At 44.3% G+C, this 17,814-nt stretch overlaps 1 protein-coding gene across 1 annotated transcript in view; it reads left to right on the forward strand.

The window, feature by feature from the left end:
* The window catches only part of ankar (ankyrin and armadillo repeat containing), a 408,780-nt gene that overhangs the window by 147,921 nt on the left and 243,045 nt on the right, over window positions 1–17,814 (forward strand). Inside the window, exons 11-12 of the mRNA XM_070873696.1 lie at window positions 4,872–4,922; window positions 6,435–6,534. Of these exons, the coding sequence (XP_070729797.1) occupies window positions 4,872–4,922; window positions 6,435–6,534 (151 nt within the window). The remainder of the gene's footprint in view (window positions 1–4,871; window positions 4,923–6,434; window positions 6,535–17,814) is intronic.

A 17,814-nucleotide genomic window follows, 5' to 3' on the forward strand; every position in this document is an offset into this window, starting at 1 on the left:
TTTTAATGTTCCCTGCAAGCTTCCTCTCGTACTCTATTTTCCCTGCCCTAATCAAACGCTTTGTCCTCCTCTGCTGAGTTCTAAATTTCTCCCAGTCCCCTGCTTCGCTGCTATTACTGGCCAATTTGTATGCCACTTCCTTGGCTTTAATATTATCCCTGATTTCCCTTGATAGCCACGGTTGAGCCACCTTCCCTTTTTTATTTTTATGCCAGACAGGGATGTACAATTGTTGTAGTTCATCCATGCGGTCTCTAAATGTCTGCCATTGCCCATCCACTGTCAACCCCTTAAGTATCATTCGTCAATCTATCCTAGCCAATTCACGCCGCATACCTTCAAAGTTACCCTTCTTTAAGTTCTGGACCATGGTCTCTGAATTAACTGTTTCCTTTTCCATCCTAATGTAGAATTCCACCATATTATGGTCACTCTTCCCCAAGGGGCCTCGCATAATGAGATTGTTAATTAATCCTCTCTCATTACACAACACCAGTCTAAGATGACCTCCCCCCTAATTGGTTCCTCAACATATTGGTCAAGAAAACCATCCCTTATGCACTCCAGGAAATCCTCCTCCACCGTATTGTTTCCAGTTTGGTTAGCCCAATCTATATGCATATTAAAGTCACCCATGATAACTGCTGCACCTTTATTGCATGCACCCCTAATTTCCTGTTTGATGCCCTCCCCAACATCACTACTACTGTTTGGAGGTCTGTACACAACTCCCACTCGCATTTTCTGCCCTTTGGTATTCCATAGCTCCACCCATACTGATTCCACATCATCCAAACTAATGTCCTTCCTTACAATTGCATTAATTTCCTCTTTAACCAGCAACGCCGCCCCGCCTCCTTTTCCTTTCTGTCTATCTTTCCTAAATGTTGAATACCCTTGGATGTTGAGTTCCCAGCCTTGGTCACCCTGGAGCCATGTCTCCGTGATGCCAACCACATTGCATCCGTTAACTGCTATCTGCACAGTTAATTTGTCCACCTTATTCCGAATACTCCTCGCATTGAGGCACAGAGCTTTCAGGCTTACCTTTTTATTACACTTTGACCCTTTAGAATTTTGCTGTAAAATGGCCCGTTTTGTTTTTTGCCTTGGGTTTCTCTGCCCTCCACTTTTACTCATCTCCTTTCTGTCTTTTGCTTCTTGTATTGTATTGGCCTGTGATGCTTCATCATATGGGGTTGGCTGCGTACTCCAACAATCAAATGAATCGGGCAAGCTACAACCTGTTGTGTATGATTCGAGAAGTCTGTCTAGAAACATAGAAACATAGAAACATAGAAAATAGGTGCAGGAGTAGGCCATTCGGCCCTTCGAACCTGCACCGCCATTCAATGAGTTTATGGCTGAACATGCAACTTCAGTACCCCATTCCTGCTTTCTTGCCATACTCCTTGATCCCCCTCATAGTAAGGACTACATCTAACTCCTTTTTGAATATATTTAGTGAATTGGCCTCAACAACTTTCTGTGGTAGAGAATTTCACAGGTTCACCACTCTCTGGGTGAAGAAGTTTCTCCTCATCTCGGTCCTAAATGGCTTACCCCTTATACTTAGACTGTGACCCCTGGTTCTGGACTTCCCCAACATTGGGAACAATGTTCCTGCATCCATGTCAGCACACTACCCCCAATCCCATGTGCTTTAACTTTGCACATTAATCTCTTGTGTGGGACCTTGTCGAAAGCCTTCTGAAAGTCCAAATACACCACATCAACAGGTTCTCCCTTGTCCACTCTACTGGAAACATCCTAAAGTTGAAAGAGCTTAAACTATGGTAGAGAAAGCAGCTTTGGCCTGTGTGTATGGAGCAAAAAAAAAAGCACCAGTACCTGTTTGGTCTTCGTTTTGAACTAGAAACAAGCCACTCATTTCATTGTTTGCGGAAAACAAAGGTATTACAGGCAACTCTCGATTATCTGGATCCCTCGGGAATTGTGCTATGCCGGGTAAACAATTTCTCCGTTAGAGGAGTTGGCATTATAAATTTAAAACTTCAATGAATAAATACTGTGCAATCAGCTACAAACAGTAACAAGGCAGTTAAGTATGGACATTACCAACATGCATGCAGGTGACCTTGAGAAGGAGATTGTTGAGCTCCGGGGTTCCAGAGCACTCTGCCTTCTCAGGCCGAAAGGACTCCGACGTCAGCGGCCCGATGCCTTCCCGGGCAGAAAGGATTCCGAATGCACCGGCCCGATGCCTTCCCGGGCAGAATGAACTCTGACGTCAGCAGCGGCCACGAGAGACAGCGGCTGCAGCAACGCACAGCAATTTTAAATGCCGTTACAACGGTTTCCCGTTGCATCCATGTGCGGATAATCGAGAGTTGCCTGTAATACCAATGCATCGTCCCGCATTCAAAGGTGGGCGCTGACATTGTCTGCCTATGATTACGTCATCCGTCATAGACCTGGTACTGAGAATTATGCCGACGCACTGAGTCGTCTGCCCTAACCCACAACTGAGATGGAGACGCCTCAACCTGCAGATCTACTGTTAGTAATGAATGCTTTTGAGAGTGAAGGAACCCCTGTCACTGCTCAACAAGTTAGGATCTGGACCAGCCATTACCCTATTTTATTGGTTGTGAAATGGTGTGTACTCAGTGGTGATTGGTGTACGTGAGGAGATCAAACTTTACAACCGTCGCAAGGATGCGCTGTCCATTCAGTCAGACTGTTTACTGTGGGATAATCGTGTAATCATGCCAAAAAAAGGTCCAGAAAAGTTTGTACATGAACTTCATAGCACTCATCCTTGTACTGTCATGATGAAGTCCATTGCTAGGTCTCATGTATGGTGGCCTGGAATTGACTCTGATCTGGAATCATGCGTGCATCAGTGCAATACTTGCATGCTGCTAAGTAAAGCACCAACGGAATCTCTACTGATCTTTGGTCGTGGCCATCCAAACCATGGTCGAGGATCCACATTGATTTTGCGGGCCCGTTCCTAGGAAAGATGTTTTTGTCGTAGTAGATGCATATTCTAAGTGCATAGAGTGTGTTATTATGTCATCCAGCACGTCTACAGCTACCATTGAGAGCCTTCGTATCATGTTTGCTACTCATGGTTTGCCTGACATTGTTGTGAGCGACAAAGGATCTTGCTTCACAAGTCTTGAGTCCCAGGAGTTCATGAAACTCAATGGCATCAGACATGTGAGATCAGCTCCATTCAAGCCTGCTTCTAATGGTCAAACAGAGCGTGTCGTAGAAACGATCAAGCAAAGTATGAAACGTGTAACTCAGGGCTCACTGCAGAGACGGTTGTCATGTATATTGCTCAGTTACAGGTCAAGACCTCATACGCTTACTGGGGTTCCTCCTGCTGAACTGCTGATGAAAAGAAATCTCAAGACCAGGCTTTCTCTTGTTCATCCTGATTTGAATGATCGTGTTGAAAATAGACATCAAAGGCAGCAATGATGTCATGGTCGTGTTACCGTGTCACGTGACATCTCGGTCAACGATCTGGTTTATGTACTGAACTATGGTCACGGTCCAAAGTGGATCGCCGGCACTGTCACAGCCAAGGAAGGTAACAGAGTGTTTATTGTCGTGCTCAAGAATGGGCAAACATGCAGGAAACACCTTGACCAGATTAAACTGCGGCACACTGATGAACTGGAACCAAGTGAGGAAGATGCAGTCAGTGACCAACCAACCATTGTTCGCTCATCAGGAGGACTCTGCTGACATTACTGACTCTGAACCTTCAGTCTCTGATGTGGTCATGACCACTCCCATCAGATCAGCTACTCAGCCCTCAGTCTCAACAGACTCAGAACACTCGCCCAGAGCCAAAGTTGAACTGAGACCATCAACTCGTGAGAGGAAAGCCCCAGACCATCTTAATTTGTAAAAAGACTGTTGTTAAGATTTTAAAATGGGGATGTTGTTATGTATTTATGCTTGGGGGTCATCAGACACCAGAGGGCGCCGCGGTCAGAGGTCATCGCGCTGTACGCATGTGGCATGTATGCATGGTCACCTGTATATAAGCTGGGTGTCTTTGTCATGCAGGCACTCTCGGGCTGGGATAAAGGTGGATCAGGTTGCACCTGCATGAGTTTACAGTGACCAGACTCTTGAGTCATTACACTCCCTCCCTATAGCCCCTTGATTATCCACTATTAGGATGTTTTTAGTGTCTTTTACTGTGAAGACTGATACAAAATATTTGGTCAAAGTCTCTGCCATTTCCCTATTTCCATTATTAATTCTCCATACTCATCCTCTAAGGGACCAATATTTACTTTAGCCACTCTTTTCCTTTTTATGTACCCGTAGAAACTCTTACTATCTGTTTTTATATTTCGTGCTAGTTTACTTTAATAATCTACCTTCCCTCTCTTTACTTTTTTTTAGTCGTTCTTTGCTGACTTTTAAAAGTTTTCCAATCCTCTGGTCTCCCACTAGTCTTGGCCACATTGTATGCCCTTGTTTTCAATTTGATACCATCCCTTATTTCCTTAGTTAGCCACGGATGATTATCCCTTCTCTTACAATTTTTCCTTCATATAGGGATATATTTTTGTTGCCAGTTATGAAATATCTCCTTAAATGTCTGCCATTGCTCATCAACTGTCCCACACTTTAATCTATTTTCTCAGTCCACTTTAGCCAACTCTGCCTTCGTACCTTTGTAGTCTCCTTTATTTAAGCTTAGGACACTGGCTTGAGATCCAACTTTCTCACCCTCCAACTGAATTTGAAATTCAACCATGTTATGATTTCAAATTGATGCATCAAAGTAATAAAAAAATGCCTATTTTTCTTGTGGCAAATTTGATTTTAGTTCTAGATTCTATGATTATTGTCTGTTTTGGATCTCTGGCTTATAGGTTACTGGCATTATTACATTTTGGCTCAGAGTGAAAATATTGGCTGTTGTGGTAAAAATAACCACTCACGAGTCTACTGACTTCAGCAAGTAAAGAGTTTATTCGAGCACCTGCAAGGGAGTGATCCTCAGTTGCCTGAAATACCACACTCAACAATACAGAGTTTGCAACATACTTTTATAATACACAATTTACTGGAATTTGGGTTGTTTTTCGACAGTCATAAATCAGTACACACTGTTTCAACACATACCCCATCAATGGAGTTATTCAAGTCCAGCAGGTGTTGCCGTTAACTTAAGTCCTTCTAAACTGGCCTCCCATTCCCATGGCACCGTCTGGCTTTCATTTTCCTTAACTTCTGAACATAACAATGAGTAATTTTCCCAAGCTTCTGAATAACACTTTATTTTTCCAAGCATCTGAATAAACTAGCTGTTTCTAAAGATACCTGTAGCCAAGTATCCCAGCATGTCCCGGTGAAGAACCATTACCATCTACAGCGTTTATTTCAAAGATACACTTTCCTAACAATTCAAGCACTGCTATTACAGGGCTCAATTTTCCCCAAGCCCATTTTCTGCCGTATTGCCAAAGTTATGCCCATTTTTCTAGGCCAGAACTGCACCAGAAATAATTTGACAACGTTTCCCCCCATATATAATTCGAATTTGGCGCCACGCAGCATATCCAGTCGCTTCGGGGAGTGGAGCCTGCTGTATGTGGCAAAAAATAAAGCCGCACCTTCTGCGCATGTGCGGGAAAAAAAGTTACGTTTTTGACGTCGTTCCAATGGACGCGCATGCTCAGTATAGCTCGGATTTGGCAATCACCCATTTTTAAAGAGCCAGTTGTGTGTGTGAGAAGGAGTGCTGTGTGAGAGGATTGGAAAAATCGCAGCTGCAGCAGTACAAGATGCAATGGGTGCAAGGATCAAAAATTTCTTACAGGAAGAAGTGGAGGCACTAGTTACTGTGATTGAGAACAGATGGCAGGAGTTGGACACCAGCAGAGGTCACATAAAAGTTCCACTCAAAGAAATGAAGAAACGCTGGAACCAAGTTGCAGAAGATTACTGCGCAGTGGTGACCACCATGAGATCTGGAGGCCAGTGTAAAGAGAAGTGGCAGGACCTTGGTCAAGTAGTCAGTGTAAGTAATATTTTCATTTATTCAATGGAATTGCAATTGTAAATGTGACCAGCTGTATATGTCTCACCCAGCAGAAAGACACCCTCTCTAAAAAGTTGCATTTTCACCTTTGCAGAGGAAAGTGGGAAATAATAAAAGGGAAAAAACTCGAACAGGAGGAGGCCTGGTAAATCTGCACCCGCTGACACCCTTGGAAGAGAGGGAAGCTGCTTTGATGGATCCTGCCTGGAAAAAAGCAATCACCACTGCACAAGCTGGGCCCACACTCGAGGGAGAGGGGAAGTCCTACAAATTCATTGTGGTCCTTCAAATCAGCCTGCTGCCTGGCCTGCGATGTGTGAACCTACTCATGCCACCCACCCTGCCCCCTCCTCTGCTGCGAACCATTTGACTGTTCTGTTATCTTTTACAGAACTTGAGGCCAACCCTGATGCTGCAGAAGAATCAAAAGCTGATGAACCTGAAGAGAAGAACATCTTCCAATCCAACCCTCCAGATCAAGAACATGGGGGGTGAGGGGGATGGGGTTGGGGATGGAGCTGGATGAAGCTCCCACTGTTGTATTGACTTTGGAGGAGGTGCCGCTCATGGAGGTGACAGCCTTTTCCGTGACTAGTGGCTTCAGTGTTGGTGGGACATTCCATGGTTTCACACCTTCTGAGATTGCGGGTCCTAGTGATGGGGTGCAGCGAGGCACACCCAGGGCCCCACCTTCCGAGGTTGCCGGTCCCAGTGGTGTGGGGCAGCAAGGCACATCCAGGGCCCCACGGTCCCAGGCTGCAGGTCCCAGTGTTGGGGAACGAGCCACACCTGTGGGGCGGAGGGGAAGGAGAGCTCGACCGCACTCTCCTGAGGTACAGGATCTAACTGATGTGGTTCAGATGATATCATTGAGTGCGGAGAGCATTGACCTAACCCGATCACTCCTGGACGCCATCAGTGGGGTGAATGATGAGGTAACAGGACTGTCGGGAGAAGTAACAGCAATGACACAAGAAATGGGAATGATATCCGGGACCATCAGTGAGGGAATAGTGGCCATGAGGGAGCGAATGTCAGAGGTAGTGCAAACCATGTCACTGACCATGAGGGAGGAAACGTTGCAGGTAGTTCAGACAGTTTTGCTCAACATGAGGGAGGGAATGTTGCAGGTGGGCAATCGGACATTGAGGGGCTCTCGGGAAAGTCTAGCCCATGGACTTATAACATTCTTCAGATCTCTTTTACTCGTATCCATCTACTGTGGATAATTCTTACTAAATTTATTTCTTCCTAGCCTTCAATTGTTTTCTTTAATCTTAAATTTTAATCATTTTTCTTAAGCATACTTTCAATCCCTCCAACAGGTATCAGTGTGTTTAACTCTCTTCTGATTGTTTCATTAATTCAATAGTTTCTCGATGGAGTATGTGCCAATGCATTAAAGATTGTCTCACTTCCTGAGGCACATTAAACATTCCATGTCTTGCTGTTGTCAAGTAACTCAGCATGTTCTTCAGTGCAAATTGCTTCATGTACTACAAATCACGTCTGCACACATACATCGGTATCTCAATGCCATCTGATACAAGCCGTCTTTGGCTTTCAGGTGATCTTATCAAAAGATTGTCTGGAGATCTTTGCTCATCTTCCACTACATGTTCCCAATATCATGGCCAGGCTATCAAATTCAGTTTCCTTAAAAAGTTTATAGGCAAGGACACAAATGTCTCCAAGAGAAAGCTATCAGTTTACTATTCTTAACTACCTTTCCTGACTTTCACTAAAATGTTAGAAAAATTCCCATTTGGTGGTGTAATTTTTCTGTTTCTACCTTGCATCTCAAGTGGGGAATCCCATTAATTACTATTCATATCTCATGAGCTCTGGAATAGCCTTACAATATTATAGAAAACATAGATCAAAAGTTTTAACTTGACCCATGTTATTAACACTTTTAAAAAAAATCTTTATAACCAGCTATATTGTGCCCGAATCCATTTCATAATTTCAAACTTATCACAAATCCAAACAGCAGTATTGCTGCACTGACAGGCTTTGTCAATGTTCAATTTATTTCCCCCAAAACATTTCTCTTTATACACAGCAGTTATCCCTTAAACTACAGTTAGATTTTCCTTTCTCGAGTATTTGAATTGTAGCTCTACTTCAGAGCCTAAGGAGTTAATTTGTCAAATCATAATAATGTCCAATATAAAACACGTCAGCAGAACGGGTTAACTTCTTTCAAACATTCCCACTTGGTCCATTCTTTATAAGGCTTTTACCTTCAAAACTTCCTCTCTCGATTTTACACATTAATCCCAATTTCAAAAACAGGTGATAATTTATAAAGGGCTAGAATTTGCAGTGGCTCACCGCCTGGTTTCTTGGTGGTCTTGGCCGTTTTGGGCGATAACTTGGTCGGCGAGAAATTGCCCAGCTGAGTTACACCGGTGGTTTTGAAGTACCGCTGGGGAGTGGACCGTCGGCGTGTAACGTTCACGAATCGTCATGGTGTGATATTTGGCTCAGCAGTGACTGTTAGCGCGAATGTTTTCCTGCAAGAATCACTCGACACTCTGGGTCAGTTCCAACACCAAAACGGCTTTTATTACGCCGGCGGGGAGAGAGCCTCTGGTCCAACTCCAGGCACTCCACTCCACCGAACAAAGAAATCCATCGATATTTATATGTTTTACAATAGTTCATTACAGTTACTCAGCCCACTTTGGCTGGACACAATCCAATCATAATGATTATAGATTACATATAGGTTTCTTTAACCCAATAGAATTCCCCTGATACCTCAGGGGCTGTATGTTCGGTTCTTGTCAGCTCGGGCTGATTCATGACCTTGTTATGTGATGCAGGACCCCCCCTTATCTCTGTTCCTCGGGGCTCTGCTGTGTGGAGTCATTGATTAAGGACATTCCATACCAGGCACTATAATGGTTCGTTATAGTTATCTTGTCTCAAACTGTTGATCCAAGGCATTCCCGGTAGTGGGCCTCACAGGGTCATTGCTCAGTCAGCCTCAGTCAGCAGTTCATTGCTTGACTAACTGAGTTCCCATCATGCTTGGGCAGCCATTTTATATTTGGCCATTTTAAACATATACGCGTATAGATATATTCAGCAGGTGCCTAATGCCTAGTGTATAGATATATTCAGCAGGTACCTAATGCCTACAACAGTGACCAGTAAGTAAGTATTAAAATAAACGTCCATGAGAATCAGCGGAGTTGGGCGGTGTTGGGCGGTAGGTGAGTGGCTGTACAAGAAAAAGGTAAGTAATTGGTTTTTTACTTATTATTTAAAAATTCTGTTGTGGTGATTTAAGTTAGAAGGGTCCTGAGAATGGTTTTATGATTTTTTTATGTTATGTTTTTTGAAAAAATATTTTAGTGTTTTTCTCCTCGAGGCCCAACCCACAGCTGTAGGGTAAATTTTTCTCTAAGAACCGCCCAATCGACCCAAAATTCACCTTTTTCATTGAGAATTGGGGTGCAATGCACGTTTTTTTTGCTGGGCAGATTTTTTTTTTGGGGGGCAAGTTTTCGGTGGTGATAACCTTGGGAATCATAGCAATCTTGGGTGGCAATCGGGTACTGGTGGATTATTAGGAAATTCTAGCCCATAGTGTCTTTAACACAAATGCTCACAATTCAAGTGATCGTAGTTCATTTCTAACGCTACTTCCATATCTCGTCGGAGGAGGAGCAGGAGTCCAGGGGAGGCCCATATAAGGCCCAGTGGTCGAGAAGGGAGGGGCAGCGTCGTCCAGGGGAGGCTCATAAAAGGCCCAACGGTCGAGGAGGGAGCGGCAGCATCGGAGGAGGAGCAGGAGTCCAGGGGAGGCCCATAAAAGACCCAGCGGTCCAGGAGGGAGCGGCAGCATCAGAGAAGGAGCGGGAATCCAGGGAAGGCCCATAAAAGGCCCAGCGGTCGAGGAGGGAGCAGCAGCGTCGTAGGAGGAGGAGCGGGAATCCAGGGGAGGCCCATAAAAGGCCCAGCGGTCGAGGAGGGAGCAGCAGCGTCGTAGGAGGAGGAGTCAGCTGGTGCAGCTGCAGCAGGAAGAGAAGGCAAAAAAGAAGTAAAAAGAAATTGAAGTGTGATGTCACAGCCCAGGGGGTAAATGATTGGCTGGTGATTGGTGAGTAGTTTTTCATTTTCTTTTCCTTTATCAGTAAGAAACTTTGGCATTGTTGCCAAATTAATTTAATTTAAGGGTTAAGTCATGGCAGGAGAGCCCAGACACGTGTCATGCTCCTCCTGTGATATGTGGGAAGTCAGGGACACTTCCAGTCATCAGGGACACTTCCAGTGTCCCTGACGACTATGTGTGCAGGAGGTCGATCCAGCTGCAGCTCTGCATTGACAAATCGTATTGAGGCACTGGAGCTGCACATGGATTTACTCTGGAGCATCCACGACGCTGAGGATGTCGTGAATAGCACGTTTAGTGAGTTGGTCACATTGCAGGTAAAGGTTACTCAGACAAATAGGGAATGGGTGACCAGTGCAGTGGAAGGAAGGTAGAGCAAGGGTCTACTGCGTTCATCCCCCTCCAAAACAGATACACTACCTTGGGTGCTGTTGGGGGGGGTTGACTCATCAGGGGAGGGCAGCAGCAGCCAAGTTCATGACACCATGGGTGGCTCTGCTGCACAGGAGGGCAGGAAAAAGAGTGGGAGAGCTATAGTGGTGGGGGATTCTATTGTAAGGGGAATAGATAGACGTTTCTGCGGCAAAAATCGAGACTCCAGGATGGTATGTTGCCTCCCTGGTGCAAGGATCAAGGATGTCTCGGAGTGACTGCAGGATATTTTGGAGGAGGAGGGTGAACAGCCAGTTGTTGTGGTGCATATAGGTACCAACGATACAGGTAAAAAATGGGATGTGGTCCTACAAGGTGAATTTAGGGAGCTCGGAGTTAAATGAAAAAGCAGGACCTCAAAGGTAGTAATCTCAGGATTGCTACCAGTGCCACATGCTAGTCAGAGTAGAAATAGCAGGATAGCTCAGATGAATACGTGGCTTGAAGAGCGGTGCAGGAGGGAGGGATTCAAATTCCTGAGACATTGGAGCCGGTTCTGGGGGAAGTGGGACCAGTACAAACCAGACGGTCTGCACCTGGGCAGGACCGGACCAATGTCCTAGAGGGAGTGTTTGCTAGTGCTGTTGGGGAGGGGTTAAACTAATATGGCAGGGGAATGGGAACCTGTGCAGGGAGACAGAGGGAAGTAAAATGGGGGCAGAAGCAAAAGATAGAAAGAAGAAAAGTAAAAGTGGAGGGCAGTGAAACCCAAGGCAAAAATCAAAAAGGGCCACATTACAGCAAAATTCTAAAGGGACAAAGTATGTTAAAAAGACAAGCCTGAAGGCTCTGTGTCTCAATGCGAGGAGTATTCGTAATAAGATGGATGAATTAACTGCGCAGGCAGCTATTAACGAATATGATATATTTGGGATTACGGAGACATGGTTCCAGGGTGACCAAGGCTGGGAACTCAACATCCAGGGGTATTCAACTTTCAGGAAGGATAGACAGAAAGGAAAAGGAGGTCAGGTAGCGTTGCTGGTTGAAGAGGAAATTAATGCAATAGTAAGGAAGGACATTAGCTTGGATGATTTGGACTCTGTATGGGTAGAGCTGCGGAATACCAAAGGACAGAAAACGCTCGTGGGAGTTGTGTACAGACCACCAAACAGTAGTTTGGGGACAGCATCAAACAAGAAATTAGGGATGCATGCAATAAAGGTACAGCGGTTATCAAGGGCGACTTTAATCTACATATAGATTAGGCTAACCAAACTGGTAGCAATACGGTGGAGGAGGATTTTCTGGAGTGTATTAGGGATGGTTTTCCAGACCATTAGGTCGAGGAACCAACTAGAGGGCTGGTCATCCTAGACTGGGTGATGTGTAATGAGAAAGGACTAATTAGCAATCTTGTTGTGCGAGGCCCCTTGAGAAGAGTGACCACAATATCGTAGAATTCTTTATTAAGATGGAGAGTGACACAGTTAATTCAGAGACTAGGGTCCTGAACTTAAGGAAAGGTAACTTCGATGGTATGATATGTGAATTGGCTAGAATAGACTGGTGAATGATACTTAAAGGGTTGACGATGGATAGGCAATGGCAAACATTTAAAGATCACATGGATGAACTTCAACAGTTGTACATCCCTGTCTGGAGTAAAAATAAAATGGGGAAGGTGGCTCAACCGTGGCTAACAAGGGAAATTAAGGATAGTGTTAAATCCAAGGAAGAGGCATATAAATTGGCCAGAAAAAGCAGCAAACCTGAGGACTGGGAGAAATTTAGAATTCAGCAGAGGACAAAGGGGTTAATTAGGAGGGGGAAAATAGAGTATGAGAGGAAGCTTGCTGGGAACATAAAAACTGACTGCAAAAGAGAAAAAGATTAATGAAGACAAACGTAGGTCCCTTGCAGTCAGAATCTGGTGAATTTATAATGGGGAACAAAGAAATGGCAGACCAATTGAACAAATACTTTGGATCTGTCTTCACTAAGGAAGACACAAATAACCTTCCCGAAATACTAGGGGTTCAAGGGTCTTGCGAAAAGAAAGAACTGAAGGAAATCCTTAATAGTCTGGAAATTGTGTTCGGGAAATTGATGGGATTGAAGGCTAATAAATCCCCAGGGCCTGATAGGCTGCATCCCAGAGTACTTAAGGAGGTGGCCCTAGAAATAGTGGATGCATTGGTGATCATTTTCCAACATTCTATTGACTCTGGATCAGTTCCTATGGCCCCAAGTTTTGACATGATTTGCTACTGATTTTTAGGAGCAACTGGTGTAGAACGGAGTATCTTAGAAATCGGAATTCTCGCCATTTAGTTTGCTCCAGTTCTAGTCAGTTAGAACAGTTTCACTTTGGAACAGAATTTATTTTTCAAAAGGGGGCGTGTCCGGCCACTTACGCCTGTTTTCAAAGTTTCGTCAGTGAAAACTTACTCCAAACTAACTTAGAATGGAGTAAGTGAAGATTTTTGTACGCTCGAAAAAACCTTGTCTACACTTTAGAAAATCAGGCGTAGGTTACAAATCAGGCGTAGGGAATCGGGGGGAGGGGGGGTTTAAAGGGAAGTTTACAAACATTAAACACTTCAGTTTTACAAATAAAGAGCCATCATCAATAATAAATGAAAAAAGCATCAATAAATCAACCAATAAATCAATCAAAAATAATTAATTAGAAAATGTTTATTTTAAATCAATAAATAAAACATTTTCTACTTACCGACTGCAGCACCGGGAGCCCTCCAACAGCGTGCTGGGATGCCCCCCCCCCAGTGTGTCTCTGTCAGTGTCTCTATCTCTCGGTCTGTTTGTCTGTGTGTGTCTCTCATTCTCTGTCTGTCAGTGTCTGTGTTTCGGACAGCGAGGGGAGGGGGTACATGGAGAGAGGGGGGGAGCAGAGGGAGGGAAGGGATGGGGGAGAAGGGGAGGGTCGAGAAGGGGGAGAAGGGGAGGAGGAGGAGGAGAAGGGGGGAGGAGGAGGAGGGGGAGGGGGGGAAAGGAGATGGGGGAAAGGAGATGGGGGAAAGGAGATGGAGGGGGGGGAAAGGAGATGGGGGGGGAAAGGAGATGGAGATGGGGGGGAAAGGAGATGGGGGAGTGAGGCTGAACGGGCCGGGCCCGGCCATGCCCGAGACTTCAGGCAGGGCCCAAGACTTCGGGCAGGGCCCATCCCCAGCACCAGATTTACAGGTAGTTGGGTCGGGTCGGGGGGAGCGCGGGTCTGGGGGGTGGTGGGAGGGAGGGAGAGGGAGGTCAGGTCGGGGGAGGGAGGTCAGGTCGGGGGAGGGAGGTCAGGTCGGGTCCAGTCCAGGGGCGGGGGGAAGCGGGAGTCGGGTCGGGGTCGGGTCCGGTCCAGGGGCGGGGTGGGGGGGGAAGCGGGTGTCGTGTCGGGTCCGGTCCGGAGGCGGGGGGCGGGAAGCGAGAGTCGAATCGGGTCGGGAGGAAACAGGAGCTGGGCGTGGGAGGAGCCTTATTCACGCAGCCCCAGTGAGGCTTCACTAAGGAAGACACAAATAATCTTCCGGAAATAGTAGGGGACCGAGGGTCTAGTGAGAAGAATGAACTGAAGGAAATCATTATTAGTCAGGAAATTGTATTCGGGAAATTGATGGGATTGAAGGCCAATAAATCCCCGGGGCCTGATAGTCTGCATCCCAGAGTACTTAAGGAAGTGGTCCTAGAAATAGTGGATGCATTGGTGATCATTCTCCAACAGTCTATTGATTCTGGATCAGTTGCTATGGACTGGAGGGTAGCTAATGTAACACCACTTTTTAAAAAGGGAGAGAGAAAACGGGGAATTATAGACCGGTTACCCTGACATCAGTAGTGGGGGAAATGTTGGAATCAATGATTAAAGATGAAATAGCAGTGCATTTGGAAAGCAGTGTCAGGCTCAGTCCAAGTCAGCATGCATTTATGAAAGGGAAATCATGCTTGACAAATCTTCTAGAATTTTTTGAGTATGTAACTAGTAGAGTGGACAAGGGAGAACCAGTGGATGTGATGTATTTGGACTTTCAAAAGGCTTTTGACAAGGCCCCACACAAGAGATTGGTGTGCAAAATTAAAGCACATGGTATTGGGGATAATGTATTGACATGGATAGAAAACAGGTTGGTGGACAGGAAGCAGAGAGTCGTGATAAATGGGTCCTTTTCAGAATGGCAGGCAGTGACTAATGAGGTGCCGCAGGGCTTAGTGCTGGGACCCCAGCTGTTTACAATATACATCAATGATTTAGATAAAGGAATTGTGTGTAATATCTCCAAGTTTGCAGATGACGCTGGGTGGCGGTGTGAGCTGTGAGGAGAATGCTACGAGGCTGCAGGGGGACTTGGACAGGTTAGATGAGTGGGCAAATGCATGGCAGATGCAGTATAATGTTGATGAATGAGAGGTTATTCACTTTGGTGGCAAAAACATGAAGGCAGAATATTATCTGACTGGTGGCAGATTAGGAAAAGGGGAGGTACAACGAGATCTGGGTGTGATGGTTCATCAGTCATTGAAAGTTGGCATGCAGGTACAGCAGGCAATGAAGAAGGTAAATGGCATGTTGGCCTTCATAGCTAGGGGATTTGACTGTAGCAGTAGGGAGGTCTTACTGCAGTTGTACAGTGCCTTGGTGAGGCCTCACCTGGAATATTGTGTTCAGTTTTGGTCTCCTAATCTGAGGAAGGACGTTCTTCCTATTGAGGGAGTGCAGTGAAGGTTCACCAGACTGATTCCCGGGATGGCAGGTCTAACATATGAGGAGAGACTGGATCGACTGGGTCTGTATTCACTGGAGTTTAGAAGAATGAGAGGGGATCTCATAGAAACATATAAAATTCTGACGGGATTGGACAGGTTAGATGCAGGAAGAATGTTCCCGATGTTGGGGGAGTCCAGAACCAGGGGTCACAGTCTAAGGATAAGAGGAAGCCATTTAGGACCGAGATGAGGAGAAACTTCTTCACTCAGAGAGTTGTTAACCTCTGGAATTCTCTACCACAGAGAGTTGTTGATGCCAGTTCGTTAGATATATTCAAGAGGGAGATAGATATGGCCCTTACGGCTAAAGGGATCAAGAGGTATGGAGAGAAAGCAGGAAAGCGGTAGTGAGGTCCATGATCAGCCATGATCTTATTGAATGGTGGTGCAGGCTCGAAGGGCGGAATGGCCTACTCCTCCACCTATTTTCTTTGTTTCTATGTCTCTCCCAAATGGCATTTCTGTCTCTCATCAGAGAAAACAGCATGTTTCAAAATTCCAATTCAAATACTGCCACTGTTTTGTTTAAATCTCTTTTACTGAACTAAAAATGTTCATGTAATTTAAAATAACATTTTCAAAACAACCAAAGAGCAACTTTTATTTTTATTTTTTCCTAGCAAAAACTCATTATCAGCACAGGGTGTCTTCATTCATTTTTTTTTTCAATGTAGAAGTCTCACGTCCAGAACTAGGGACATTCATACTGTGAAATAACCAGAATTTCACTGTGGCCATAATGAAATGCAGGTTTTCATAGGTTAATTGACCTCAATAATTCCAATTAAATTCAGACCAATATTTTTTTTTATCGCCAATATGTTATAATTAAACACAATACAGAGCAGATAAAATAACACAAAATAACACAGTAAGTTACACCAGTTTCCATGTCCTTCTTTGGATGCCTTTCCAATAGACTGTAAAAATACTGAATATAATTGGAGAAACATAAGTTTTTCTAATTAACAAACATTCTACATAAAAGGAAAAGAGGACAGAGCATCCCTTAGCTTGTAGCTTTGAGAAATTTCTGCAGGCTTTTTTTTTAAAGAAAAGAGTTGCTTTGGTAAAGAAAAAGAAAGACACTAAAGAAGATGGTGATTTTTAAACGTTCAAATTGATTTGCTTGCAATTGAAGACAGTGCTTTGTTACGATTCGAATTGATTTAAAATGAGACCACACATTTTAATTTAAACTATACAAGACTATCACAATTTTTTCTGTAATCCAATTAAAATGTCCAATTCATCACTTTTTTTAGCAACTGTAACTTTAAGGCTGAAGTTTTATCTTTTGTTAAACAACCTGTCTTTTGTGCATTTCATGGTTCTGTAAATCATAATCAAAATAAATCCACGCCTACATTTCTAACTTAAAATCTAATTCAATTCTAGGTATACAATGAACATTTTAACACGCAATTTATTCATACTTTCGTAACCTTCCCAGACAGCATCCAGTACAGCATTACAAAGGGTTAAAAAAAAGGTTTCATCGCTCTGTCCTAAAATGTGGGCGGAGCTAAAACTAACATACAGACCCACTGTTTTCCTTTTAAACGACAAGCATTCAGGCAAATAAAAAAATTATTTCACCCCCCCAAACATTCACAGTCAGGAAAACTTCCACACAAACACACACTTTCATACAAACTGAAATCTTTTCACCTACTCTACTCTTGAGAGCAATCTATATCCAAGGGACTTTCACCCTTGAGATTAATCTATACCCAAGGCGCAACGTATCCTTGAGACCAATCTGTACCCAAGGGACTTTTACCCTTAAGAGCAATCTATGCCCAAGGGACTTTCATCCTTGAGATTAATCTATACCCAAGGCACAACGTATCCTTGAGACCAATCTATACCCAAGGGACTTTTACCCTTTAGAGCAATCTATGCCCAAGGAGCCACAACTTATCTCTACCTAATGGCCGTTCTTTAGTTGCATTATCCGCAGACCCGTCTCCTGGTTCTGATCCTCGAATTGGCCCGCTGGCTTCCCGACCCGAACGCCAACCTCCCTATCATACTCACCCTTTCTTTGATGTTAGTGTTTGATTTGGTACCAGTCGTCAGGCCTCGGGGATCCTGCCAACGTTTAGGTGCACATGTGCTACATCCTGAAGTTGCGGTCAGTTGCAAAGGGGTAATAACAGTGAATGCTGTTAGTTTGCCATTATTATCCACCAGAGACTCCAACGTAGTCTGTTTTGGGGTATTAATTAGGAAATATTAGAACAGTAACACCTTCTTGAGTTTAAAGCGTATCCCCAAACATGCAGAGTTGCTACCTATTCAGATATAAGATACACAAACTGCCACATCTGTAAGCTTTCTACTTATGTATTAATAAAACATTTATATTATTACATTGTTGAAACATCTCAAAGGGCTTCACACAATGAAGTGCTCTGAAAGCAGGGTAACTATTATGTAGGCAAACATCTATCCACATAATATTGATATTCAAACTAAGAATTATTTTCACTCAATT

Source organism: Pristiophorus japonicus, chromosome 3 (assembly GCF_044704955.1).
Source record: "Pristiophorus japonicus isolate sPriJap1 chromosome 3, sPriJap1.hap1, whole genome shotgun sequence".
In the NCBI taxonomy this organism is placed as follows: Eukaryota; Metazoa; Chordata; class Chondrichthyes; family Pristiophoridae; genus Pristiophorus; species Pristiophorus japonicus.